This window comes from Abramis brama (genome assembly GCF_963993115.1).
Source record: "Abramis brama genome assembly, chromosome: 20".
Taxonomy (NCBI): Eukaryota; Metazoa; Chordata; class Actinopteri; order Cypriniformes; family Leuciscidae; genus Abramis; species Abramis brama.
The window spans coordinates 29511759-29539746 of record NC_139982.1 but is presented as its reverse complement, the minus strand read 5'-3'; the positions used below and the strand labels follow the sequence as shown (position 1 = coordinate 29539746).

The 27988-nt window shown below is 36.7% G+C and overlaps 1 protein-coding gene across 1 annotated transcript; it reads left to right on the top strand.

Moving 5' to 3' along the window:
- Window positions 1-660: 660 nt before the first annotated feature.
- On the top strand, window positions 661-26225 carry LOC311071365 (protein phosphatase 1 regulatory subunit 12A). The gene is made up of 24 exons (XM_084095758.1): window positions 661-1018; window positions 9247-9377; window positions 9570-9688; window positions 12208-12364; window positions 13167-13311; window positions 13432-13506; window positions 13943-14025; window positions 15222-15415; window positions 15509-15612; window positions 16293-16490; window positions 18266-18360; window positions 18439-18624; window positions 18698-18793; window positions 19870-19960; window positions 20907-21023; window positions 21643-21736; window positions 21854-21939; window positions 22022-22078; window positions 22479-22501; window positions 22590-22653; window positions 22740-22844; window positions 23624-23674; window positions 23791-23841; window positions 25313-26225. The coding sequence occupies exons 1-24, from the start codon at window positions 743-745 to the stop codon at window positions 25397-25399; spliced, it is 2685 nt and encodes an 894-aa protein (XP_083951884.1). The 5' UTR covers window positions 661-742; the 3' UTR covers window positions 25400-26225.
- The last annotated feature ends 1763 nt before the right edge of the window (window positions 26226-27988 follow it).

The following is a 27988-nucleotide window of genomic DNA, read 5'->3' as shown; positions in this document are numbered from 1 at the left end:
ACGGTTTTCCTAAAAAATAACGATCAAAACTCGGAGAAATACCATAGACTTACATTGACGGAAATGTTAAAATGATCAAGACTGTTCAAACTCCAACTGTCAAAGTTAAAAAAATTCTATCTATCTATCTATCTATCTATCTATCTATCTATCTATCTATCTATCTATCTACCTATCTATCTATCTATCTATCTATCTGTTTGTCTGTCTGTATGTCTTAGCTAGCTAGCTTTTAAAACTAAGTTACTAAACTAAAACTTTAAAACTATTACTTAAACTGAAAACCTTCAAACCCTCAAAGCTGTTAAAACTTAGTAAAACTTTCTGGCTAGGCTTTTTTTTAAGCCAACTTCAAAGTTTGTCTACAAACTTTTTAATCTAGTTTTTTGTTGTTGAAAAATTGCTATGTTTTCGATTATTGATTTATTATGTTGTTAGCACTATTAAGGGGCGGATTTTATATGGATTTATTGTACTACTTTTAAAGTGCAATCAAATGAGGTTAGTCTCTCAACTGAAGAAAAAAAAACCGAAACGAAAAACAAAACAGCAACAGTTTTTTATACGCCGGCAGTTGTGTTATGATAAAAAACAAAAAATTGAAATCCTCTCGATTGATTCACAACTGTATCGGTTCGAACGAATCATTTAAAGGAATCGGTTCAAACGAACGAATCGTACGGGAATCGGACATCACTTGTCTGATGAACTGAAACTCCCCGGGAGATACCGAGGGAGGAAGATGGCGGCCACTGACCGTTCCCGGTCCGAAGCAGCGAAGCAGCGGCGGCAGGATCAGCTGCAGCGGTGGCAGGGCTCGGAGACGGACCGGACCGGGGTGGAGGCGAAGAGCCAGTCCTCGGCTCCCGGAAACCGGCGGGCCCGAGTGCGCTTCGCCCAGGGCGCCGTGTTCATGGCCGCTTGCTCCGCCGGAGACCGGGAGGAGGTGGCGGAGCTCCTGCGACAGGGAGCTGATATCAATCACGCCAATATAGACGGGCTGACGGCACTGCATCAGGTATCCGGATCGTGTTTGATTGTTTACACTGACGTTTGACTCGGTGTGGAAACTTTTGAGAAAGTTCACAAACTTTTCTCTGCGCCTTTCTCAACTCATAGGTCGATGACAAGCAAGGATGTCTTGAGATGATGAACTTGAAAAATCTATTTTGAAATATATCTGCCAACGGTTTTTTTTATATTCATATTTCATACATATTTGAAAAAAAACATTTAGGCCTAACGTTATAGCCTATAGGCTACCATTTTATACAACAAAAATAAAAAAAATGTCAAAGTGATGGTCAAGTAAAAAGTACTCAAATATTGATTTAGCCTACATGGGTGTGTACGATATTTAAGTATTGTTTTAAAACAAATTTGTGTCATGATTTAAATAGATTGTAGCGTACTCAATTTGACCCCAAAAAAACATGCCTTTTCATAAAGAGGTCAGGATATTATTTAAAAAATTGAGGGGTCATCTTTGTTTTGAGGGCTTCTTGTCACATGATTAAAAAAAAATGGCTTCCACCACACTGACTTTGATTTAGCAGATTATTAATATTAATTGAGATTTAAGATTAAATATTATAAACCACTAAAGACATTTTTTGTTTTCAAGAAAATCAGCGTTTTAATAATAAAATTTTCCTCTGCCAATTATACCACCGAGATATTTTTGATTAAAATCTGAAGTGACTGAAACTTTATTGCATTAGTACATTAGTACTAGTTATTAGTACATTAACTGTACAAACTCTTAAAGTCAGCATGAAGTGGAAGTTGTGATAGTGTTTTCTTCCCTGTTGTGACGTATATCAGAGTGATACGGCTTCTGGGACAAGAACGAATATAGGGGCGGGGCTTGATTTTGTTCACGGGGAATTGATTGGATGGTTGTGGTTTGCTATTGGTCAATCTCGTGTGAGTGACAGGTCGCCCCGCCCTCACGCCAGTAAACGCATCATCAGAGAAGAGAAGAGATAAAAAAAAAAAATCATGTTGACTATAAATAGCCAAAGTCAGAAACACATAGGCTTTTTTGGCTCTGAATGTCAAAATGTTATTATAATAGCGCATAAACAAACTGTATTTCCAGCACAGATGTAGTTGTGACGGTGTTGTTATGGGTTTGGACCAGAATTGTTGATGATGGTGATGATGATGATGATGATGATGATGATGAATCTCATGCCTTGATCTAGACTTTTTTTATATTGACTATTTCTATTGACTATTGACTCTTCAGTGTTGTTTGCAAGAGTACAGTTGCTGTTGTTGTTTTAGTGACGTCCAGGGAGTGTCTCGGGCCCGTCCCGTGGCTGTCATGTTTAATGTGGCTTCTTCTGACTCCAGGCTGAACTGGCATAGCAAGACTTTCCTCATATCTCCTGAGCTTCTTCACGGCTGGGTGGAATTCCTGTCGGCCCTTTTCATTTGGTGTTTGTTTTTGTTTTGTTCTTCTTTTTTTCTTTCTTCCTCTCAGCTGTGGATGTTTTTTTTTTTAAATTACACGTTTAGGAAAGGTTATTTTCGACTTTTGTTGCTTCAGCCTTTTGCTTCAACAGTAAGTACTTGGAAACCAGCTAATCCTGAGCTTTAAATGAGAAAAAAAGACTATTCTTCATAGTCAGCTAAAAAAAATCATAGTGTGCTTGAGGGTCATTGTTTTGTGGATCTTTGTCTTCACTTGTAAAAACAAAAGTTCTTTATTGGAATCGATGGTTCCATTTAGAACCTTTAACATCCATGGAATCTTTCCGTTCCACAGAAGGTTCTGAAACGTTCTTTAGATTCTATAGAACGTTCTTCATGCTAGTTTGAGAAGCTTCTGTTGAAGAGAGCCGCTCAAAAGTCTGCAGAAGGTTTTGCTCAAATACTCTCCAGTCTAAAACATGCTCGAAAATATGAAACACACTCTTTTCTGATCCAGACAGGTGGTCGTGTGCGAGCACAGCTATTGGCTGAAGGCTCTGCTGATGTCACGCTTCACTGGTATTCAGAAGTGAAGTTCTGGGGAACATCAGCTTTGAGTCTCACATGAGCTCTTTTAAGTGTCACCTTATCTTGTGTTTACATGCAGAACTAATGTGTGACAGAAAGTATTTTTTGTTTGGCTGTTTTTGTGCCAGAACCTGCCAGGAACATGTTCAGGCCTGAAGTAGAAGGAAACAATACATTATACTAAAAGAAATAATACATTATATATTGCTTAAAGAAAAAAAGGACTTTTCTATTTTCCCCTCAAATTTTCATTTCTATAACGCAAAATTTTTTTTTATATTATTTAAATTGTAAAGTGTTCACTCAGAATGATAGTATATATTCTACTGCATTTAGTTTGATATTTTTTATATACAAAAAATCAGTGCAAATAAATTACAATGATTATTACAATAAATTGTAAATATTTTTATTTTAATTTGTAATATGTCATTTCATATTTAACTTAATGTGAAATCTAATGGATATATATTATACACACACACACATAAGCAGATAATAAAAAAGAAATATACACTTCTTTGATTTTGTGGTGAATATAACCCAGTCATGGTTATACAAGGTTTTGTAGTTTGCTATTTAAATTCATGTTTAGTTTTGTAGCATTTCTGCATTCACTAAATGAACTACTGAGTGTTCAGGTTAGATTTGTGAGTCTTTCTGTCAGCGGATCTTTGTCAGTGTTTACTCCGTGTTGCCATGACATAAATATGCATAATTTTATGAGTGCATAATACCAAACGAATCCACAGTTTCTTGATTGCTAACTGTTACTCAGACTGACATTATTCTGGGAACACACAGCCTACTGTTGTGTGTGTGTGTGTGTGTGTGTGTGTGTGTGTGTGTGTGTGTGTGTGTGTGTGTGTGTGTGTGTGTGTGTGTGTGTGTGTGTGTGTGTGTGTGTGTGTGTGTGTGTGTCTGTGTGTGTTTGGCTCTGGACAGAATCAGTGTCACATCCTGTCAAAGACACTGTTTTGGCCTCTACACACACACACACACGCACACACGCACGTCCCCTCCGTCACAGATAGAGTTACAGGGATGGTTTACCTTCTAATGGTGCTAAAGTAAACTGAAGTCCCGCACACAGACGTAGGATTGAGCAAATCTTCTCTTTTAAAGGTTCCTCAGAAGAAAGAACATCATGAGTCAAACCTCAAATGTTTAAAGGGGTCGTTACATGGATTTTTTAATTTTAATATATATGTTCCTTGAGGTTAACTTGTGTTAATGAAGTTTTTTTGCACAAAAAACAAACAAATATGTGTGTGTGTTTATATATATATATATTTGTTTTTTTGTGCAAAAAGCTTTATTAGCCTTATTCTGTTGCTCATCCTAAATGCTGATTGGATAATACACTGTTCCTGTTCAATAATATTCCTTGTTTTATTTATTTTTTTATTATTATTAGTAGTATTATTGTATATTTTCTGTTTGTATGGATGCACCAATTTAACAATTTTGATTGATGAGCTTATAATTGTTTTCATATTATGGCTAATAATCACTAATAAATTGCCAATATTCAAGACCTACACTTTTTTTCTCTAAAAATAAATAAATAAAGGGTTAAATGCTGTAATTTTGCGCTACAACTTTTCAAAGTTAGCCTAGAGCTAGTTTATGGCAAAAATCCCCCAAAAAAGATGAAAACGAGATTCCAATATCAGCAGATTAAATATGAACGAAAACAAATAAACAATAAATAAAATTAATTTTAAAAAAAATCTCTAATATTTGATAAGCAATATGGTTCCCATATATTTGTAACTGTTTTTTTGTTTCATATTTGCATTCATTTTTTGTTTGTGTAGTATTTTTGTAGTGTACATCCATATTCAATATTTATAGTATGTCTAATTGTTTTACTTCTATATCTGATTTTAGTAACCGGTGTGTGTGTGTGTGTGATGATGCTCTTTCGCTGCTCATCCCGATCTCGGTCCTGTTGTCCTGTTGTTGCTCAGTAACGGGGATTAAATATAGTCGGCGCTCTTTAAGTTTTTCCATCACTTCCATCCAAAGCCTTTCTCTCTCTCTGCTGTTCTCCAGTGAGCGCATGGAAAACATTCTTCATGCAGGACAAGCGGCTGTTGTCATAGGCAAAGGCCAGTCGCTCTCTGAGTCACACACACACACACACACACACACACACATTCAGTGACCCCGTGGAGAACTTCACACCTTCTCCATACAGAAGGTTCCCACTGTTCCTCAGAAACGCACACAAACACACACAATGAGAACAGAGCGAGCTTCTGTTCTGCTCAAGCGTACGTGGAGGTTTCTATAGGCAGCGCCGGGTCCTCTGGGAGCCGCTCACTCTGTTCCCCCAAACTTGGCCTGAAAACACACGTTTTATCAGTGGTAAATCTCTGTTAGCATGTGGTCTGGCTGATTTTTGCAGTAGCATATTGCTTGCAGAATCTTAGACATGTTAGAGAAGCTACTTATAAAGTAGCTAAACGGCTGCACTTTTAAGTTTTGGACGATATTGAAGAAAAAAATGATATGTTAAATAATGTGATGTTCGATATATGCGATATGATAATGCTTTAAGTGTGTTAAATAAAACTAAATTATATTTAAATATATTTAAAAACTGAAATTGATATAACCAATATATTTATTTTCCATTCTATCTTGGAAAAGAAAGCATCATTACAACTCAAACACTTTTTTTTTCTCTTTGCTCAACTTGGTAATATATCAACCTGAAAACTTAACAATTAAGACCATCCAGGTACACAAAAACACCTGAAACTAGGGGTGATTTTATTTTATCTTTGTTATTAAAAATAGGTACAAAAAGGTAAATTACAAACGATAGGACTAGTACAATAAAACAAAGGTAGAAATTAAATAAACAGTGCTTTAAGTTGTTTAGGAAGGCCTATATACTAGATTTAACAGTAGCATTCAAGTAAGGAACAATACAGAAAGAATATCAGAGTTCACACCACAACTATAGCGATGACGGCACTGAGAAACAATAAGTCTGAGTGACTTTCAGAACGATTTTTTCCAGCTGTTGAACCATAAAAACATTGACAGCCAATCAGAATCCATCCTGCTTTAAAGGGGTCATCAGATGCCCATTTTCCACAAGTTGGGATGATTCTTTAGGGTCTACGTGTAAAGTTTGTAGTTTAATTCCTCAAAGGTTGTTTAAAGGGGTCATGAACTGTTTTTTAATTTTTTTTATATTGTTGTCTGAGGTCAACTTATGACGTTTGCTCGGTTTTTACATTCACAAACATCAAAATGAATAAGTAATAGGCTATTTTCTACCCTGGTTTTGAGCCTAGCTCCTGAAACGCTCGGTTTTTATGGGCAAGCCGCATTGAAGACTTGGAAGTAAACGCCCACTGCTATGATTGGATAACAGTTTTGCATATTATAATGAGTTTCATGTAATGCGCGAATCGGTGGGCGGGGCTAATCAGGCAGTGTTGAAGTAGGCGTTGATCTTCTTCTGTGGAGACGGTGTTTGATACCCTTTGACTCTTTGAAAAACCTGTCGTTCGCTGTGCCTGGTGTCAATAAAAGCTTTTATTGGACTAACAAGGAAGTTTTCAGTTCTGAAACTTACAGGATATTCTTATAGTATGATGACCTCTTAAATGTCAAAAGCTCAAGGAAAATTTGATTTCTCAGCTCATCACCCCTTTAAAACAACAGCCTTTTTACCTCCTCAAAAACAGCTCTGTTCACAGCGACCCGTTTCGGTGCATGTCTCTTTAAATGATAATGAGCAACTGCTCCCCCCCCCCCCTCTTCTGTAGGGGGTGTCAACACAAGACACTAAAATGTTGCCATGGCAACCTGCCTCACAGAAAGTATACAAATGGCTGAGGGGGAAATATGCTAATACGAGAAATATGCTAATACGAGAAATACTGTATGCTAATACGGGACAGTCCGTCAGTGGTCGTGGGCGTGTGTTTAGGCTTTTTGAGGATAAACAAACTGATTTTTTCATTGTATGGTGGTTGTCCACACACTGCAAAGACACATTTATATGCAAACACCATATAAAAGTGAATTTTGCATCCGATGAGCCCTTTAAAGAGCTCGAGCGTTTAAAGTGACCGACGACAAAACTGCAGCGTGCTTATAATAATTGAACGATATCGTCCGCTGGTGTGAACGCTGTTATAGTTATCTTCATAGTTATCGCTCTCGGTGTGAACCGGCCTTATCTCGACTCGCTTAATACAGTTTGACGTTTGAAGTGGCGATGTAGAGTTCTGACAGTGTCATGCTACACCGCTAGCGATAACATAGCGTGTTATTGGAACAGCTACAGTATTTTGAAAACACATGTTAAAAAGTGTAGTTGAGTTAGTAATGCTTCTGTACAGCATTGATTCATCCTGCACATGTATGTGTACAGGAACACTTCCATCATGTAAACGCTTCGCTGGATAATTATTGTTTTGCCTGCAGCTGATGGCAGCTGTGTCTCACTGAAAGACATGGAAACATAGATTTCCCATCATGCAATATGACACTGGCTCCAGCAGTGTTGTAAAGTTGATGTCATGATGAGTGTCAATAGAGTTACTCAGACTCAGCTGATAAGGGTGACGACATCAGATTGTGTTCATTCTTTTACATTACATATGCGTGTGTGTGTGTAATCTAAGGTCAAAGGTTAAGGGCAGTGTCTTCTGTTTGAGGAATACATGAACAGACTTGAATAATTTTTTAGTAGTGATGCACAATATATCAGTATTGGCCAATATTAGCATTAATGAAACTGATAAGCATGATGCTTGAATTACTTACATTTTTACAGATATGTTTAATATTATGTTTCAGGATAGTCTAAGCCAGTGTTATTCATTTATTTAGATACTATTATAGTTTCTGTTAATGTTTTGGTATTAAATTAAATATTTTTTTATTTTCTGTAATAAAAGTTTTAGTAATTTTGTTTTGTGTCTTTGTCAATTGTGTAGTTTGTGCAATACGCGCAATCCCACGTCGAAAATCCAAGCCCTGTAACAGTAACAATATTCATCAGAGAGAGAGACAGAGAGTGTAGCACACTAAAGCGTGAAGCGTTTCAGTATCGATATGTTTCGAAAAATCAATATTTTTGACAACACTACATTGCACTTTGTTTATTATTTCAGATGCCTTTTTAAAAGACTACAACTGACATATATATCTATCTATAAATTACAGAAACGGTTGTGTGTCTGTCTGTCTGTGTGTCTGTCTGTCTGTGTGTGTGTCTGTTACTCGCATATCTCTCGAACCGTTAGTCCGAATGATTTCAAACTCGACAGGTGTCTTGCCACGGGCACAAGTAAGTGCAGTGCCAAGTTTGACGTTGTTTGGATGAGAAATGCTAAAGATATCATTTTTAGAAGGTTGTGGTTTAAAAGTAAACATTCTGACATTAGAGGGTTGTATCGGTCAAAGAAGCCCCAAGAAGGTTGTGGTTTAAAAATAAACATTCTGATAAGCTACACTGTTTACTTCTGAATATTATATTTTATTCACAGCCATCATTTGTAGTAAGTTCTCTTTCACGGGCACCAAATCAACAATTACTAAAACTGATTTTGCACTGATTTTTGCATCTGAATATTATGTTTTATTCACGGCCATCATTTGTAGTAACCTATTCACAAACTGTTTGCTCAAGCGTAGCATTTTTTCGGAGTTCACTGTGTAGCCTGCTCCCTGAAATCTGTAAGTCACCTACGCCGTTTACTTCTGTATATTATATCTATCTATAAATTACGGGAACGTCTTTCTGTCTGTGTGTGTGTGTGTGTGTGTGTTATTCGCATATCTCTCGAACCGTTATTCCTATGGATTTCAAACTTAACAGGTGTCTCGCTACGGGCACAAGTAAGTGCAGTGCCAAGTTAATATATTATGTCATTATGTCAGTATCAGTATTTGCTTTCTACCATGCACAAATAAAAATGTCACTGAACTTCTGCTGTGTAATTGTAACAATGAGCACTCAAACACACCAAACCAACAATTACTAAAAACACACACACAAACTTTTGCACGGGCATTTTGCACTAGTTATATTTAAAATTCAACCTGCCAAAGTGGCTAGTAGGAGTGACAATATACAATATATAGAGATGAATATAGTCTCTATATATTGAGTATAGAGAGATGAAATATAGAGTATGTATGTAGAGATGAAATATCTATATATTGTATATAGAGATGGAATAGATTTTCTCTTTTTCTCCTCAGGCCTGTATTGATGAAAACGCAGACATGGTTCAGTTTCTGGTGGAGAGCGGCAGTGACGTGAACAGAGGAGACAACGAAGGCTGGACGCCCCTCCACGCTGCGGCCTCCTGCGGTTTCATCCAGATCACAAAGTCAGTAACCCTTCTCAACGACCTAGTGAGCTGCCTACTAAGATGACATGATGCTGCCTTTCATATTTTATCAAAACGTATTGATAAAAGTAGCTACATCTAATTGAAAAGGCACCTAATGCATCAAATCTAGTGGAGTTGAGTCTTGACAGTTTAAAGTTTACCAGGTTTTTTTCTGTGTGCCTGTTGCAGGTACTTGATCGAGCACGGCGCACACGTGGGAGCGGTGAACAGCGAGGGAGAACTTCCTCTCGACGTCGCTACGGAGGACGTCATGGCGAGACTGCTGAAAGCAGAGATTAAAAAACAGGGTGAGAGATACAACGCCTAGAAAACAGAGAGATGGAGTAAACGGGGGAAGAAACACTTTCACCAGTGCTGTTATTGTTAACTAAATCTATCAAAAATCATTTTCGGTAATGGAAATAAAGCTGAAGTAAGATTAAATGCTATATATTAAATGAATAAATATTAATATTAAACTTAAACTTAAAACTAGGGCTGCAAGATATTGGTAAAAACTGCGATATGTTAGGTTTTTTTTCCGATATATATATTGCGATATGAAAACAGTTTCACCAGATTAGTAGCTCTATTTGGTAAGAATGAATCATTCTAGAACGATTGGGGTGATTTTGTTTGGGAGTGAATCTGCATAGAAAATAATACAATAAATACAATAGAACAAAGATGCAAATGAAATAAAAAGTGCTTTATGTTTTTCAGGTTAGTCTAACAGTATTCAGGTACAGAAATTGAATAATCAAATGTAAAATAACACTGCATAGTCTTCACTGTATAAATTAAATATTATTTATCTTTGTTAAAGCTACAAAAGGGATTTTCTATGTATTTTGTTGTTTGAGTAACACTAATGACAGACAGGAGCAGGCATATTAGGCTGCTGTCACTTTAAAAGCACACTGAGGTGTAGCATTATTCAATGTGTTTCCACATTTCCACTGAAACAGGAAGACAGGGCGGGACATATCAAACAGCTCCTCCCCTTTTTTAAAATAGCCAATAGCGTTTCATTTATATCTCGGTCAGAGCTGTTGAGCTCTAAAGCCGCAGTTTCCTTCTAATCTCCATATCGCTTTAAAATACAGCATTCTGTGTAGAATTCAATTGGGTCCGATACGTTTTGTGGTCTGCGATGACTTGATCACATGATCCGCTCTGTGATATCATGTCTCTGGACCGGAGCTGCGGTGGTTCGTGTGACACTGACGTAAAACCAGACTTCATTTGCATATCACACAGTCTGAATCGTTCCCTATTCCCTATATAGTGCACTATGTGTCATTCACCATGAAGAAAACAGTAAATGTGTGAACAAGTGACTGATTTCAGCCGCAGCTTCAGCGTCTGTTTATAGTGTAAACTTCAATTTTGATTTCATGTGGACTTTAAGAGTTAATGCACGGATCCAATACAATGATACACATCCGATTCTTTCTCAGTTGTTAACGTTCACGTAAGACATAAGCGACTGCAGGTTTGCTGTGTAAGCATTAATCCTGAAAATAGATTTAGATACAACAAATATAATTTCTACTTTTTTCTTTCGATTTTTGATAAAGCAATGCAATATTTCTTTGTGAGGTTAGCAGGTTTCCATTTGAACGAATATAGGTTCACATTATCTGTCTAAAACACTCCATCTGTCTGATCTTGACCTGCTGTGTCTGATCCCATTAAAACCTTAGTCGACACACAAACTCTCACAGAAGCTCATTATAGATGTGTGTGTGTTTATAGGATGTTTGGTTGTAACAGTAACAGCATGTGAATTTCCCACATCAAAAACTCCATTATAAATGCTGGAGCTGTGCAGAGATTTTATAAACTTCCTTCTGTGTGTAAATGTGTCCTTGGGTCCTTAAAGTCGACATGAAACGCAAGTTGTGATAGTCCTTTCTTCAGTATTGAGACGTTCTGAGTGAGACGGCTTCTTGAAGGGCGGGACTTGATTTTGTTCATGGGGAATTGATTGGATGGTTGTGGTTTGCTATTGGTGGATCTCATGTGAGTGACAGGTTGCCCCGCCCTCGTCACCAGAGAAGTTATTTTGATTCAAGATTACGAGGCACATGAATTTAAAAAAAAATGATGTGCACTGATAAATAATTTATAATAAACACTGCAATATTCCATTAAAAAAACAAGAATTGACCCTTCGCAGGGAGTTTGATTGACAGGCGATCTGACCTATCATAATCCGCCGAATCTGCCATTTTTGTCCGACAAAGCAGTCAGGAGAGTTAGTAGATTAACGTTGGAGGATTTGAACTTGAAAAACAAAGTGTATTGACGTCAACAACATTCCTGATGTTCATACATGTTTATTTGATGCTATAAATGAACTAGAAGGAAGAGATGATCGGTTCACGAGCAGCTTTAACTGAGGCTCTACAGCGATCCGTCAGACACATTAAAGAGCCACAAAACTGTATTTACTGTTTAAATTTCTTTATAAAATGACCAAATATGAAAGTTGAGATTTGTTTCATATCAAAAGTGACCTGGCCTGTCCTGTCTGTCAGTGTGTCGTCAGTCTCTGTGTGTTTCACTGCGTGAGAACATGGTGTGGCGTGAGAGAGGTGTGGCTTGTCGGACATAGCAACAGTAACTAAAGGGGGCGGGTCTTAGCGAACGGTCTTTTGTCCATTTTGATTTCATGGTGTCTTTAAGAACAAACTGATCTTGAACCAAACGAGACCTTTATCACACTTCCTCCTGTAATATATATTAATATCATATACTGAATCTTTAAAAATGGCCTGTGATGTCTGAGGAAGATTATAATCCTGGTTTGAATGGTTTTCAGGTATTGATGTGGACCAGGCCAGGAGAGAGGAGGAGCGAGTGATGCTCCAGGATGCCATGGCTGTGTTGGCGGGCAGCGGCTCTCTGGTCCCTCATCTGAACACTCAGGCCACCGCACTGCACGTCGCCGCTGCTAAAGGATACATCGAGGTGTTGAAGTGAGTGCTCGTTTCACTAAGACGCTTCAAAAGTGGAACTGCGGCAGTTTTAAACCAAGATCGGTGAAAATAAAACATTAAATATCTAGTGATTTGCCTCACACTCTCCAAAGTTTGCTGATACTTTGATACTTTCTACTGTATATGGAAATTACAGCAACACAGATTGTTGGGAATGTGCAAAATAATGAAAAATTGTTTCCTCAAAACTGTCTAAATACACTGATGTTCAAAAGTTTGTCATCTGTAAGTATTTTATGTTCACGAAAGCTGCATTTATTTGATCAGAAATACAGTAAAAATGGTAATATTGCAAAATATTATTACAAATTAAAATATATATTTTTATATTTGAATATATGTTAAAATGTAATTTATTCCTGTGATGCAAAGCTGAATTTTCAGCATCATTCCTCCAGTCTTCAGTGTCACATGATCCTTCAGAAATCACTCTAATATGATGATTTGCTGCTGAAATTTTGAATGTCGTATTTTTACGGAAGCTGTGATACATTTTTTCAGGATTCTTTGATGAACAGAAAGTTCAAAAGAACCGCATTTATTAATTTGAATGTTTATTTGTAACATTATGAATGTCTTTACTGTCTTAGTTTTGTTCATGCAACTAGCAAATCAGAAAGACTATCTTCCTGTGAGCAAATTATGAGATTTTGTGTCCCTGAAGTTAGTGAAACGGCCAAAGGCAATTATTGATGATGACTTTTTAAATATAAATTCAGAATCGTTTGAGAAAGCCGTCCCTTCAAAGCCTTTAAATCTTTATATTTGTCTGTTGCATTAGGGTGCTGTTGAAGTGTGCGATAGATGTGGACAGTCGGGACAGTGATGGTTGGACGGCTTTCCACGCGGCGGCTCACTGGGGTCAGGAAGAGGCTTGCAGTCTATTGGCTGAACACATGTGTGACATGAGCGCCGTCAATAATGTGGTACAGGCTGGTTTATTTTGCCATAATGACAGGCTAAGTGTACATAATGCTGCTTAGTGCATACATCAATATCACATGAAAAGTATAGACTTCAAAGCATTGTGTATTTGTGCATCGCAGGGCCAAACTGCGCTCGACGTAGCCGATGAGAACATCGTCGATAACTTGGAGGAACTGCAGAAGAAGCAAAACGCTGTGAGTTTGCATGTGTTTATATGTGTGCTATCTTATCAGCTGTCTGGTTAATGTTCAAAGACCGCTTTCACTCCAAGCAAATGAGCAGATATTCGTCGCATGAACATCCAAAAACAACAGTGCGTGTGTGTGTGTGTGTGCTGTACAGAGCCAACGTCATCAAACACACCTCACTTCACACAACTATATTCAGTATGAGGATTCGTAGCATAAATGTTGGACTTTGTTTGTGATTATCAGCATATACCTATTCATGCTAAAGCGTGTCCTGATTTATTTCTAGTTGCTAATTCGACAGGTAAAAAAATATGTGAGCATGTTCTTGAGATTTACCCTGATTCATGCTAAAATAAAATGATTCGGGACAGTGTGAGTTCTAGAATATGAATGTGACTGTATTAGTAAGAGCTGTTGTTGATGTGTTTAACTCCTCAAGATGCGTTCAGAGCTACAGAAGATCAAGGCACCCGTCATTGAGACCAGCCCACCCGTTTCCATGGCACCAGCTCGCCCGCGCAGGTAAACAGCACACACTGTCCAATCACGTGTCTGCATGGGAACACCTCACTTCCTGTGTGCTGAAACCCAGGGTCATTCACTATCGTTTCTATTTTGAGTGATGAAGCAAGTGAATCATTGAATTGTGAATCACACAAATATATTGTGAATGTTCAGTACTTCACCCAGGCTCAGAGTATGTCACGTGACATGACATGTTCTCGGCTCTCGCTGATTGGCTGATTTGCTGTGGCTATATTGGAAATTTGTGATGATTTTATTTTGAATTTTGAAGTGAAAAAATATAACATAATCAGTATTATTTTAGTAACATTGAGATACTGTTATAGTTTCTATTAATATTTTGAAATAGTTGTTATTTTTATATTTTCCATTTTCATCTCAACTATATTTGTTGTCATTTTGGTGTGTATGTTTTTGTTGTTGCTATTTTAATTTATTTTAACATGTCCATATAGATTTCATTAATTTTTTTTATTTTTATTAATTTTATTTGAATTTTGAAGTTAAAAAATATATTTAAAATATAATCTAACATAATGTGATATAATATAATATAAAATAATATATTAATCAGTATTATTTTAGTAATATTGAGATACTATTATAATTTCTATATTTTCTATATTTTTCTACGAGTTTATAGAGGGGTTTTTTATGTCCATATAGTTTTTATTTATTTATTTATTAGTTTTAGCTCTTATTGATTGGCTAGTTTGCTGTGGTTATATTTGAAAGTTTTAATGATTTATGAATTTTAAAGTGAAAAAATACATTGTGAAAATATATTTTTATTAGTTTAAAAAAACAAACATATATATATATATATATATATATATATATATATATATATATATATATATATATATATAATGTATGTTTGTTTTTATTCATTTTTATTTAGGTTTTAGCTCTCACTGGTTGGTTTATTTGCTGTGGCTAATTTTTTTCTATTGATTTAATTTGAAGTTTGAAGTAAAAAAATATATTTGGAAAATAATATGATATAATAATCAGTATTATTTTAGTAATATTGAGATACTATTATAGTTTCTAATAATATTTTGTATTGGTTTTTATTTTTATATTTCCCATTTTAACAAAGTTTTAGTAATTTCTTTTTTGAATATGTCCATATAGTTTTAATGAATTGTGATTTGAGTTTTAGCTCTGACTGATTAGCCTGTCCCCCACAGGACGTCCATCTCTCGTATGAGCAGCAGAGAGAAGATCACCCTGCATGAGCGAGAGAAGCTTGCTCCGCCCACTCTTCAGACTCCGCCCACAGAAGAGGAGGAAGACGAGTCGACGCGCACAGCTGGCCAATCCAAACCCTCCAGCAGCTCCAGTTCAGAAGAAGAGAGCGAATCAGAGAGCGACGCAGAGTCAGGTGACCAGACCCCGCTCATTTTTATTCTCTAAATCAAAAATGTATTATTAAATGAGATTAGCTAACTGATGAGGTTAATGCGTGTCTTTTCAGAAAAAGCAAAAACTCGAGAACTGATCAACAACTTGAACAACAAACGCAATGCAGCGACCGTAGCGAGCTCTGTGACCAGCACTGCCCTCAACCAGGTTAAAAAGGTGACCAGATCAGAACTGCGTCAAAGCATTGAGTTTCCTGAAAAGTCTCTCTTTTTCAGCCAATATGCACTAAATTTGACCAATTTTGGGGTTTCCATATCAACTCATTAATGCTGATTTTCTGAACGCAGGACACATTTTCTGTAGCTCAAGTGCTAATATGTACTAAAATATCAGTGCTAATATTTACTGACAAATAATCCGATATGGCCACCAATAGGCAATTCAGCAGCCAAAAATTATCAACTGATGATAATAAAATTATCAGTAATAAAACCCAATAATTGTTGTGGCTGTATTTAACAATTTTAATTTTTGAAAAAAAATAATATAATCAGTGTTATTTTAGTTTCATTGAGATGCTATTTGAATAGCTTTTGAATAGTTTTCATTTTAAATTTAACTAAAGTTTTTGTAATTTTGTTTGTGTTTTTGTCATTTTGTGTTTTTTTCAAATGTGTATACAGTTTTTATTCTTTTTATTTTGCAAACATATTTTTTATTGAATTTTACAACACATTTAACAAAAGAACATAACATACACTTAAGTACAAACATAACTTACTCAAATCCCTCCCCCTCCACAATAACCCTGGCAAAATAAATAATAATATATAATAATAACCATGTAATAACAATATAATATTTGACTATAATAATTTCTAGTGCTCTGCTTTTAGGCTGAACCCGTTCGAGCGCCGGTGACCGAGGCTCCAGGCTCCTGGAGAACGTCTCTGCGTAAAGCGGGAAGTTCTGTGACGCTGGGCTCGGCCGGGGCCTCTGATCCGACCACTGAGGCCCTCAAGGACCCCGAGACGAAACAGGGAATGACACGCTCTGCATCCAGTCCCAGACTGAGCTCCGAAACTGAAAATAAGGTAACACTCACACATATACTGTATGGATGCCGGATGCACAAAATCTTGACATTAAACCACTGTAATGTCTCTGTAATTATATCAAAATCGAATTACTTTTGCTGGAAATTCAATACAAAAGATGTGATGTACTGGAGAAGTGCTGGACTCTTGCATTGTCAATACAAGATCTTGACCAAACATGTATGCACCTCTTGATGAAAATAAATGTTGTGATGTTATTTCAATCAAGAGGTGCATCAATTTTTGGCCAAGATCATGTATTGACAATGCAAGAGTCCAGCGCTCTGTAAAGTCTCCTCCAGCACATCCCAAAGACTTTCAGTGAATTTGGAGACGATTCATGTGTGAAAATGATTCTTCATGATCCTCACAACCATTCTTTCACAATCTGAGCCTGATGAATCTTAACATTGTCATCCTGGAATATGATCATGTGTCTTCCTACATGGTTGTTTAAGAGATGAAAAGCTACACACTCCATCAATCAGGGATAGAAGAACTGTTGCCAAACATATAACATGCTAGAAACTAATAATCACTGCAATAATGATCCAGCCATAGAGTTTTAAGCATTTGCCTGTTTAAATCCAGCTACTTTGTTTTGGCCGGGCAGTGTATAAATGAATATTTAAATGTATTTTGTAAATATTTAAAGGTCCCATATTGTACACCTTTCTGAAGTTTTTTTTATTTTTTATACTCTTTATTTGGCATTTTTCTTATTTACAACACAACATACAAAAACAAAGAACAAGGGGCACTAAATATTGTATAATAACAAAATAAAGTATTAAAATTGTTCCGCTTCTTTATATGCAAACCATTTTGTCCAGTGCTTATTATATATGTGTCCTTTGATACGTAGAAAGTATGTCATCTTCTCCATTGAGTGTATCTCCTCCACTATTTCTTTCCATTGTTCAGTCCGAGGTGGGTCAATCTTTAACCAAGACCGAGTGATAGCCTTTTTACATGCAATCATTAGAATTTTAAAAAGATAAGTGTCGTCTTTTTGGACCACCTCACCAGGTAGTAGACCTAACAAGAAAATCTTAGGGTCTTTACGGATGACATAACCCATTATCCTCCCAGTAATTAAAAAGATACTGTCCCAGAATTGTTCTAACTTCGAGCACGTCCAAAATATATGGGAGTGATTGGCGTTCCAATGTCCACACTGTCGCCAGCATTGCTGTTGTTCACCCCTTTGGTTATTAATAATATAAGGTGTAATGAAAAATCTGACCAGACTCTTCCACCCAAATTCCCTCCATCTTTTAGAACTAGTAGACGTCTGTTGCCAATCACCCTCTGACTCTGAAGTTTTATTTTAGGTTTTGATGTCCTTAAGAATATATATTTGCGGTATAAGTACCAAAACCATCTCAATATTAATTTTTACATCTTTCTCAGGAGCTCTGCCAAGAACAGGTCGATTTTGGCCTGTCTACTTAATATTCCTGAGCCTCTCTTCTGATTGGCCTGTTGTTTTCCGGGTGACCCATCATTGGTGGGGGTGGGACTGAAGGCGGTGACTGAGTAGTTCTGACATCACATTTATACAGAAGTCACAACGGCTCATGAAAAGGCACAGCTTCTTTATGCAGGCTGTGTGCATTTGTCTGTGGATCGACTGTTGAAACTTATATGGTAGTTTCATCGCCACTAGACCTCTGTTATCATGAAAAAAGCCAGGAAATTTCAGTTTTGACAATATGGGACCTTTAATATATGTTTTGTCGTCTCAAAATGATGTTATTTCCTATGTTCAGGAGCCCAGGTTGGCCCGTGTGCAGCCCACCCCGTCCAGGCGCTTGTTCAGCATCAGCGACACCAGCACCAGCACCAACCCCGACAACTCCAGCAGGTGAGCCACACAACACACACACAACATCTCCTGTGTTTACGCTTTTCCAAGCTCATCCATCATCCTGTGTGTGTGTAGCTTGTTGAGCCGGAGCTCTTCGTACACGCGCCGATTGAACAGCCAATCCACTGGAGAAGTGTCGGGTCCAAACCCCTCGTTACCTCGCAGCTCATCTTATGGAAGGAAACTTGACGACCCTTCAGTGACCTCTGTAACCACGGGAACCTCTGGACTCAGTCGCCTCAATAGTCTTCTGGCTCAGAGGTTCGTGTGTCTCTGATCGTGCGTGATGTGAGCGCGTCTTTTGCATTGGTCTGATCTGGCGTCTCTCTCATAGGTCGGCTCAGGAAGAGGCTGAGAAGAAGGAGCCCGTCTCCAATTCTGTGCCCACGACAACCACATCAGGCGAGCCAGAGACCAAACAGAGACGCAAGTGAGTGTGTGATGATTTATACACCACAGAGTTGATAATAAACCTTTTATCCTGCTGGAAAAAACACGTCTTACTAGCCGTGACCCATTTAATTTCTTAAAACACTGAACGATACACTGGCTGGCCCAAAAAAAGGATTTAAACAGGCAAATGCTTAAGAGTCTGTGATTTGATCATTATTGCAGTGATTATTATGTTTCTATACGCATTGTTATATGTTTGGCAACAGTTCTTCTAACCCTGATTGATGGAGTGTGTAGCTTTTCATCTCTTAAACAGCCATGTATGAAGACACAACATGATATTCCAGGATGACAATGTCAAGATTCATCAGGCTCAGATTGTGAAAGAATGGTTGTGAGGATCATGAAGAATCATTTTCACACATTAATCGTCTCCAAATTCACTGAAAGTCTTTGGGATGTGCTGGAGGAGACTTTACAGAGCGCTGGACTCTTGCATTGTCAATACATGATCTTGACCAAAAATTTATGCACCTCTTGATTGAAATAACATCACAACATTTATTTTCATCAAGAGGTGCATACATGTTTGGTCAAGATCTTGTATTGACAATGCAAGAGTCCAGCGCTCTGTAAAGTCTCCTCCAGCACATCCCAAAGACTTTTGGGGAAGACTATCAGTCGCGCTTGTCACGCTCTCAAGCATAGTCTCTAGTGCATATTTACATAGATGAACAATCATTCGAAGTGTTTTGTATGTTTATACACACTGAAAATAGCCTGTATTTGATTGAAATTCCAGAACTCTCAGCAAGCGGTGAATGTTTATATGGTTGTCAATAAATGGGAATGCGAAATATCAATTTGGCTTTAATAAGATTTTCCAAATAAATGGGCAAGAATAAACCTGGTGCCGTCCATGATCCCTGTTCTTTCAGACAACAAAGCACTTGAATGCGATGAGCTTGTAATCATAACTCGGAAGTGGGAAGTTGGGTATTTCCGATAGCACGTGAAGGCAGCATTAGACCAGTTTGGGCCAGCTACAAGATAGTTTTAGCTACATTTTCATTGTTTTCATTGGCTGAAGCTTGAGTTTTTATGTGTGTGTAGGTCCTATCTGACTCCAGTGCGTGACGAGGAAGCGGAAGCTCAAAGAAAAGCCCGATCCAGACATGCCCGTCAGTCCAGACGCTCCACACAGGTCAGCCTTATGACCTCCAGTCCAGTGTTGTTTTTGTTCACTAAAATTTTAAATGGTTTTCGTTAAAGGTGCAGTGTGTAATTTTTAGCGGCATTTAGTGGTGAGGTTGCGAATTGCAACCAACAGACGTTACAGTGGCTGACAGGAAATGATGTCGTCGTCTGAGACAGCAGAGAGTAGCCAGTTAAACAATGAGATTTCTTTACAAATATAAATTATGAAATTATATTTACTTAATTATTCAGTAAAATGCGTGTATTATTGCGTGTATTATTGTTACCTGTTCATCATTGTGTCAGTGTTTTATTGGCTGACTTTAGCTCGCTTCTCTGCACGAAGAACAACATAGTGACGAAATGCGTTTGTCCGTTCAGGGCCACTGTAGAAACATGTCTATGTAAGGGGACCTGAGTTGTGTGTAGAAAGAAATGGCTCATTCTAAGGTAATAAAAACATAACGGTTCATTATGTAAGGTCTTTATACACCACTGAGAACATAGTTATGTATATGATATTGCATTTCTGTCAACAGATCCTCCTAAATATTACACATTGCACCTTTAATTAAAACCTGAAATAAAATATGCATATTAGATGAAAAATGTTAAAGAAAATTAGAAATGTTGTCTTGGATTGATGTATTTGGCATGTAAAGCAACCAACCACAGTTCGGTTCGTTTTTACATAATGTTTAGCAACAGATAAATCTGAAATCATGATGATAGATCTACCTATCGATGCTTCCTCAGAAGTGCTCATAGTAGCAGCCTGGGAAATGTCATGTGGAATATGTATTAAACAGTCAGTGGGCGGTGTGTCTAAGGCTATGTGACCTTTAACCCTGAACTTTGACCTTGACACAGGGAAAACATTTGTGTAGAGCAGTTTCATTTACTCGCAGCTGGAGTCCTGACATCTCCGTGTGACCGTTGTGTTTGCTCTTCAGGGAGTTACTCTCACAGACCTGCAGGAAGCGGAGAAGACAATGAAGACGGAAAACAAGGGAAAGGAGAAGAAAGAAGAGGAGGAGAAAGAAGGGAAGCAAAAGAAGGCAGAGGAAGGGGTGAGAAAGGTTGAGTTTGATCCAAATATCTGTTTGTTCTGCACTCAGAGAACTCACTGAGAAACCAGGCAGAAATATTAAAGGTTAAAGGTCAAATGTGTCACATTTTTGGATGTTATATTACTTTCTCAAACTGGACAATAACTTAATTGATGTGTGTACAGTAGCAGAGGGGGGGGGATGTTTGAGAAACCTGTTTGGAAACAATAATTAGCAGTGGTTGATAAGTAATATATGTATATATAATGAGTGTGTGTGTAAGTAAATGAATGTTAATATGTAGTATTTATTAATATATTAATAACTTTTAATTTATATTTATATATATTGTACATTTTTCTTTTTTGCTGCACATATTGTTTAGCAGTTATTAAGAATATTTGAATTTGGTGATCTTCCCTAAATGTATGTTTTAATCAAAGCAGATTTTGTAAGTGTGTGTGTGTGGTCGGTAAACCCTACATTATGAGGTCAGAATGTCCCCATAAAGATGGCAATATCCGAAATCCTTGACCTAGTAGAGTTAGTGTAAGGGGAGAGAATATACAGTTTGTAAAGTATAAAAATCACTATGTCTATGGAAAGTCCCCATATGAAAACACAACGTGTGTGTGTGCAGGAGGTGAGCTGGCGCTCTCGTATCGCTAACCTGCAGAAGTCGGATTTACTGGGACTCACACACCCCCCTGGTGCTCCACGTCCTGACCGACAAGGTGACCTTTTACCTTTAACCCCGCATCACTGGATTTCATTACACAACACTGATATGTTTGGGTATCTCTCTCTGTAACACTACTTCTACATTGTGTGTGTGTGTCGGTGTGTGTCAGATGCAGACAGCGCAGCCGCAGACAGTGAGGAGCGAGCGAGGGAGCGCAGGAGAGCCAGAGCGAGGAGGAGAGGAAAAACTGGAGAGGTGATGAAGAGGAGGACATGTGATCACAACTGGAGATCAAGAAATAGATTCTGGATTTAAATGTTTACTTCTGTATCTTCAGGGCGATGACTATGATCCCAGTGGAGAGGAGGAGAGTAGCAGTGGGCGGGACCCACAGGTCTGACCAATCAGCATGCACTTTTAATTGATTGACAGTGATGGGGAAAAAAAAGAAGAAAAAAAATATATATACTATTTAATGCATGTTTTTTAATATATAATATGTATAAAATATATTTTAATATAATGAATGCATGTTTTTAATTGATTAAAAGTAATAGCACTTCATGAGTGAAAAATATATTTTAAGATTTTAAATGTATATTACTGATTTAAAATCTATAAATGCATTTTATTATATGTATATACTTTAGACTGATTAGTAGTATTCATATATTCAAAATATATAATTATAAAATACTATTTATTTAAAAATTTAATTTTATGAATTAAGTGTCATTTTTTTTTAATTATATGGATTTTTTTTTGTTTTGTTTTTTTTGCTCTCCCTCATGCAGACAGACAGACACGTGAGCAGCAGGTACGAGTATGACCTTTGACCTTTCACTTTGTTTGATGATGTCAGCATGCGTCCTCCTCATTCTGTCTGTCTGTCTTTTCTTCCTCAGGTTTGATTCGGGCTTGAATGACTGTATCCTCACGAGAGGATCGGAGTCCCGGGACTTTAAGAAGGTATGGAGGGGTTTGTGGTTAAACTGGTTGTGTTAGCAGGAGGTGTGTGTGTGTGTGTGTTATATGTCTGTATCGGTGTGTTGCAGTTGTTTGAGGAGATGTCCAGAGAGAACCGCCGTCTGCAGTCACAGTTATCAGACACACAGAGAACCATTTCACTGACCCGCGTCGAGCTGGAAAAGGCCACACAGGTGCGCGCGCACACACACACACACACACACACAAACATTGATCAGCTGGATTATCATCATGACAGCAGTGGCAGAAATTCACTTTTTGAAAATAACTTTTTTTTCTCCTAATAATAGGAACACTTTTTTTTTTTTTTTAAAGCATAAAAAACAACCTGATATCCATTTGTCTATTTTTTTAAAAGTAAATATTGAAAAATTTGGAAAAGTACAAAGGTAATCAAATGTAAAATTAAACTGATAAAAATAATAAAACTATAAATATAACTATTATACTATATTTGATATCATATTCAAAAATAATACCATTTAAACTACTTAAATGTGTATATACGTTTACATTTAGATTTTTGTATAAATGATCTATATACAAGTATATTTATTATATATTATTTTTATAAATATAAATGTATATATTCAGTTATACATGTGTGTGTGTATATATATATATATATATATATATACATATATTTATATATAAGTTTTATTTTACTTTTTTTTAAACTTTTTTAGTTTAGTCTGATTTTTTTTTTTGAATAATTCTATCATTCAAACTTTTGTTGGTTGTGTGTTACTTGCAAGTATACATGTCGTAAAGGAAGAATATTCAGCTGAATTCCTGAAGACTACTGTAATGTTCATAAGTAGACCACACACACATTTTCATATTTGAATAGTTAGACTGTAGAAAGACTGATATTGGCATATTTTCTTCTAGTATCAGTGTGACACTAAATACCTCTATATTTGACTCCTAACTGTGTTCGTGTGTGTTACAGAGGCAGGAGAGATTCACAGACTGCACGGCTCTGTTGGAAATGGAAAAGAAGGTGAGTTTACAGAGCATCAACTCACTGAAGTAATGAAAAACATGTGGAATTTTCCCTGAATGGAAGTTTTCAATCTTATGATGTCATTCCACATGCTTGTTTTCTCTGTGTCTCAGGAGAAAAAGATGTTAGAGAGGCGAGCCGCTGAGTTGGAAGAGGAGTTAAAGGTGAGAGCACATGATCACGGAAGGCTTGTTCTGATTGGCTCTTTCAGTCAGCTCTGATGCTGATTGGCTTAGAGGCGCCTGGAGCGTTTCTATCCGCTGAAACTTTGTGAATGCATCTTTTAATACTGTATTGCTGAGAGCAATACAACCAACTCAAGTAAAACCAGTTTAACGAGCCGTTTGCCTTACACACTCACTTGGCATGACACAAAGTCACAAGTAATAAATCATACTTCTGCACTGTTAATGTGAGTTTCTGTCCTAACTAGCTGTGATGGTTGCCTGGTTTCTATTTCTCACAGTTAAATCTGATTGGTCATGCTTTATTGGACTGCAAAATACATCAAATACTGTATGATCTGGCTTTGAGTTTGCAGCATAATAATATCAAAACCTCAAAAGCTGAGTTTGAAACTGACAGAGTGGTCATAATATCATAATATAATATAATCACAAAAGCTGAGATTTAAAATTGTATATAATATAATATAAAAATAATAAAAGCTGAGTTTGAAACTGACAAAGTGGGCAAACAAAAGAAATATATATTTCAAATAGAAAATATTTCAATATGGATTTTATTAATTGTTATTATCGTTAATTTTTATAAATTTTTATTAATATATACATTAAAATTGTCCTTGCTTAGTGGCCAATAAAACCGAATTAATATATTAACATTATTAATATAACTGACATAATTGAGTCTGTGATCAGTGGCCAAACAAAAGTATATTAATATTCATCTTCTTAACTATTAATAATATATCATTAATAGTCTGTGGTCAGTGGCCAAACAAAAGTAATATACTAATATATAATATAGTAGTATTACTACATTATAAATATAAATTTAATATAAATGTAAATTATTATACGTGTAACATATTAGTAAAAATAAATGTATACTTTTTAATTGACATAATTGTCTCATTATATTACAATATTATAAATATAAATGTGTTTATTTAAAAAATATGCATATTACTGTGTTCAAATGTATTATATTTCATTATTTATATACTTTTAAAAAAAGCAATTGTTTATTGTTATTCATTATTATTGGTTATTTTAATTAATTATTAATTAAGGTTTTATTAACTATTAAAAATATATAATTGACAGTCCCTGGTCATTGTCCAATCAAACTAAAATGTTAAACAAAAATAATATACTAATTACTAATATTAAAAAAAATATATATAATATAATAATATTTACGAGTTGTATGGACTACCTTTGAGTTTGCCAGCCCCTGGTCACAGTATACTTGCATTATTTGGAAAACGGCAGCTTGAACATTATTCAAAACATCTCCTTTTTCTTGTTCCCTGGAGGAAAAAAAGTCATATGGGTTTGGATCAACATGAGTGTGAGTAAATGATCAGAATTGACATTTCAGTGTGTGTGAGCTGCTCCTTTAAATGAGAAAGTGGTCTGAAAGAGGTAAAGATCTGGCGTGCGTCTGCAGGTTTTAGGAGATCTGAGGGCGGACAACCAGAGGCTGAAGGACGAGAACGGCGCGCTCATCAGAGTCATCAGCAAACTCTCCAAATAGAGCGAGAGAAGGACGAGCAGAAGACCGAGAGAGAGACAGAGAAACTCACACAACCCACAACCCCCCCCCCCCACACACACACACACACACACCGACATCCTTCCCGAGAGCCAAAGAAGGGAAAAGAGGAGGAGAGGAATGTCACTGTTTCATGACGGGATCTTTTACCTTCCTGCAGTGTGTGTGTGTGTGTGGCGTGTTTCAACTTCATCCATGTTCTCAGGAGGCCAACAAGCGAGGAGGAGATGCAACCGAGCTTCAGATTTCTCTCTTTCTCTCTCTCACACACACACACACACACTCGCACTCGTGCACCATGCACATTCCCATAAGCGTGAGCGCACACACTCCACACACATTCCACGAGTCTCAGGCAGCTGAAGTCTGCAGTATTTTTGCATCTTTGCACAAACACACACACACGATTGAGAGGTTCTACCCTAAACTCCACTAAAGGTGGTCTGAATATGTCACTCAAACCAGCGCGACAATCATTCGTTGACATTGGTGCAGATTTTCATGCTTGCCGAAAACACGCCAGGCTGTTTCGCAGCTAGTTATGCTATGCATCTTTTTTTAAAAGCGACACGTACGGCGAGCAATGCGGAAATGTCTATTTTCGTATGTTTTTTACCCTCGTTTGATCCATCCTTGCTCCTGTCGTCGAGGGCGATGGCTTTTGTTTATTGTGTAAATGTACAAATATTACGCATTTGAACTCATAACGCTATAAACTGTAACTTGGTATCAGCTCTATTTTCTCCACGTGTTGTTTTTCTAATATATTAAATGACTGTTGGCACTTAATAAAATATCTGTGTTTGTAGCTTAGCGCCTGTTTATTGAAGTTTCACGGTTTCTCTACTGTGGTTTATTGTTCAACTGCAATTTGTGCTTAGAAACAATTGTTTCAAAATCTTGATCAGCATTTTTGGGCATCATAATTTAGGTATTTGCAAACATTTGATTATAATGTTATGTTCAGAATTATTAATCATGTTTGATTTGATCATAGGTGAATCAAAATGATTGATTCATTGATTTGGTTATTTTTAGCCAAATTTAAAAGCTTGATTTGGAAAGTTTGGCATTACTAACCGTCACAGGCACAACCCAACGTTTCATATAAACATTCAGTTTAGAATTTTTTAGGCATCGGGCGTTTGATTCAAATGTTCAGTTCGGCATTTTTTGGTTTTGTTTGTTCATCGTAAGTGCGTTTGATTGATTTGAACTTAAGATTTTTGCCTATAAAATGTTCAAATTGAACATTTGAAGTAGCATTTATGGACCTCATACACACATTTGCACATTCAATATAGCATTTTTGACCATATTTGTGTGTGTGCACTTTTGATTCGAACTTTCAATTCAGCATTTTTTTGGTCATTAAATATGTTAAAGCAGTGCTGTCAAATCCCTTAATCACAATTAATCACATCTACCATAAAAGTTTGTAAATATATAGTGTGTGTGTGTGTGTATATATGTGTATACATGCACATTATATATTTCAAACTTTTATGGTAGATTTTGACAGCACTACTTTAAACATTTGAATTGAACATTCTGTTTAGCATTTCTGGACAGCAAATGTGCGTATATGAATAAATATAATTCTTAATTCAGACTTTCAGTTCAGTATTTTTGGGTATGTGCAGATTTGAAAGTTTGAGGATTTTTCGTAATCATAAATGCAATCAAGTTGCATTTATGATCTGAACATTTGAGTTCGAACTTTGATTCAAATTATTCATAATAAACGTGTTTCCATTCAGCTTTTTAGGCCATAAAACATGTTCAAAAGTTTAAACTAAACATTCTATTTAGATCATTTGAACATTTGATTTAGCATTTTTGACCATATCTGTGTAAGAAGTTTTTATTCAAACTTTCAGTTCGAAACTTTTGGGGTATTATTTGAACATTCAATAATGATTTTATTGCATTATTTGACTAGCCTGCATATGGTTCATTCGAACTTCCAGTTCAGGATCATATGTGGACATTCAAAAGTTTTATTCGAAGGTCTAATTCAGCATTTTTGTGTGTCAAATGTCCACATTCGAAAGTTTGATTAGAAGAATCAATTCAGCCCATCATTCAAAAGTAAATTTTTAGCAGTAGTTATTAAAGGTAGGGTTTGTCATTTTCAGAGCGGCTAGCGATAGCAGGTTAGCTTTAAAAGCATAAGATCCCACCCTCCCTTCAGAGCGTCTCCAAACCCACGCCTCCTTCAAAACACATGAATGCGTACAAAAGCGTGACGAGAGACGGCATTAAACTACCTCATGTCTCAAAGTACATAACATTACAATAATAATGAAACTAACTCAAAGAGCTCTGACCTGTATCACCTGACTGCTGCAGATTCATTTCGCGTTGATAGTGTTGCCATAGAAACACATAAATTCGAGTCATGAACCGCTCCGAGAATAACGTCACAGGTTTCCATCTCTTCATAAATGACAGTAGTTATGGCGTGAACGCAGCATAAGCTCATTGTTTTGGTTCAGGAGGAACTGTAAAAGGCGCTGCTGTTTGTTTGCAGTGTTCGGTGACTAACGTCTGTCTAACTCTGATAGCATG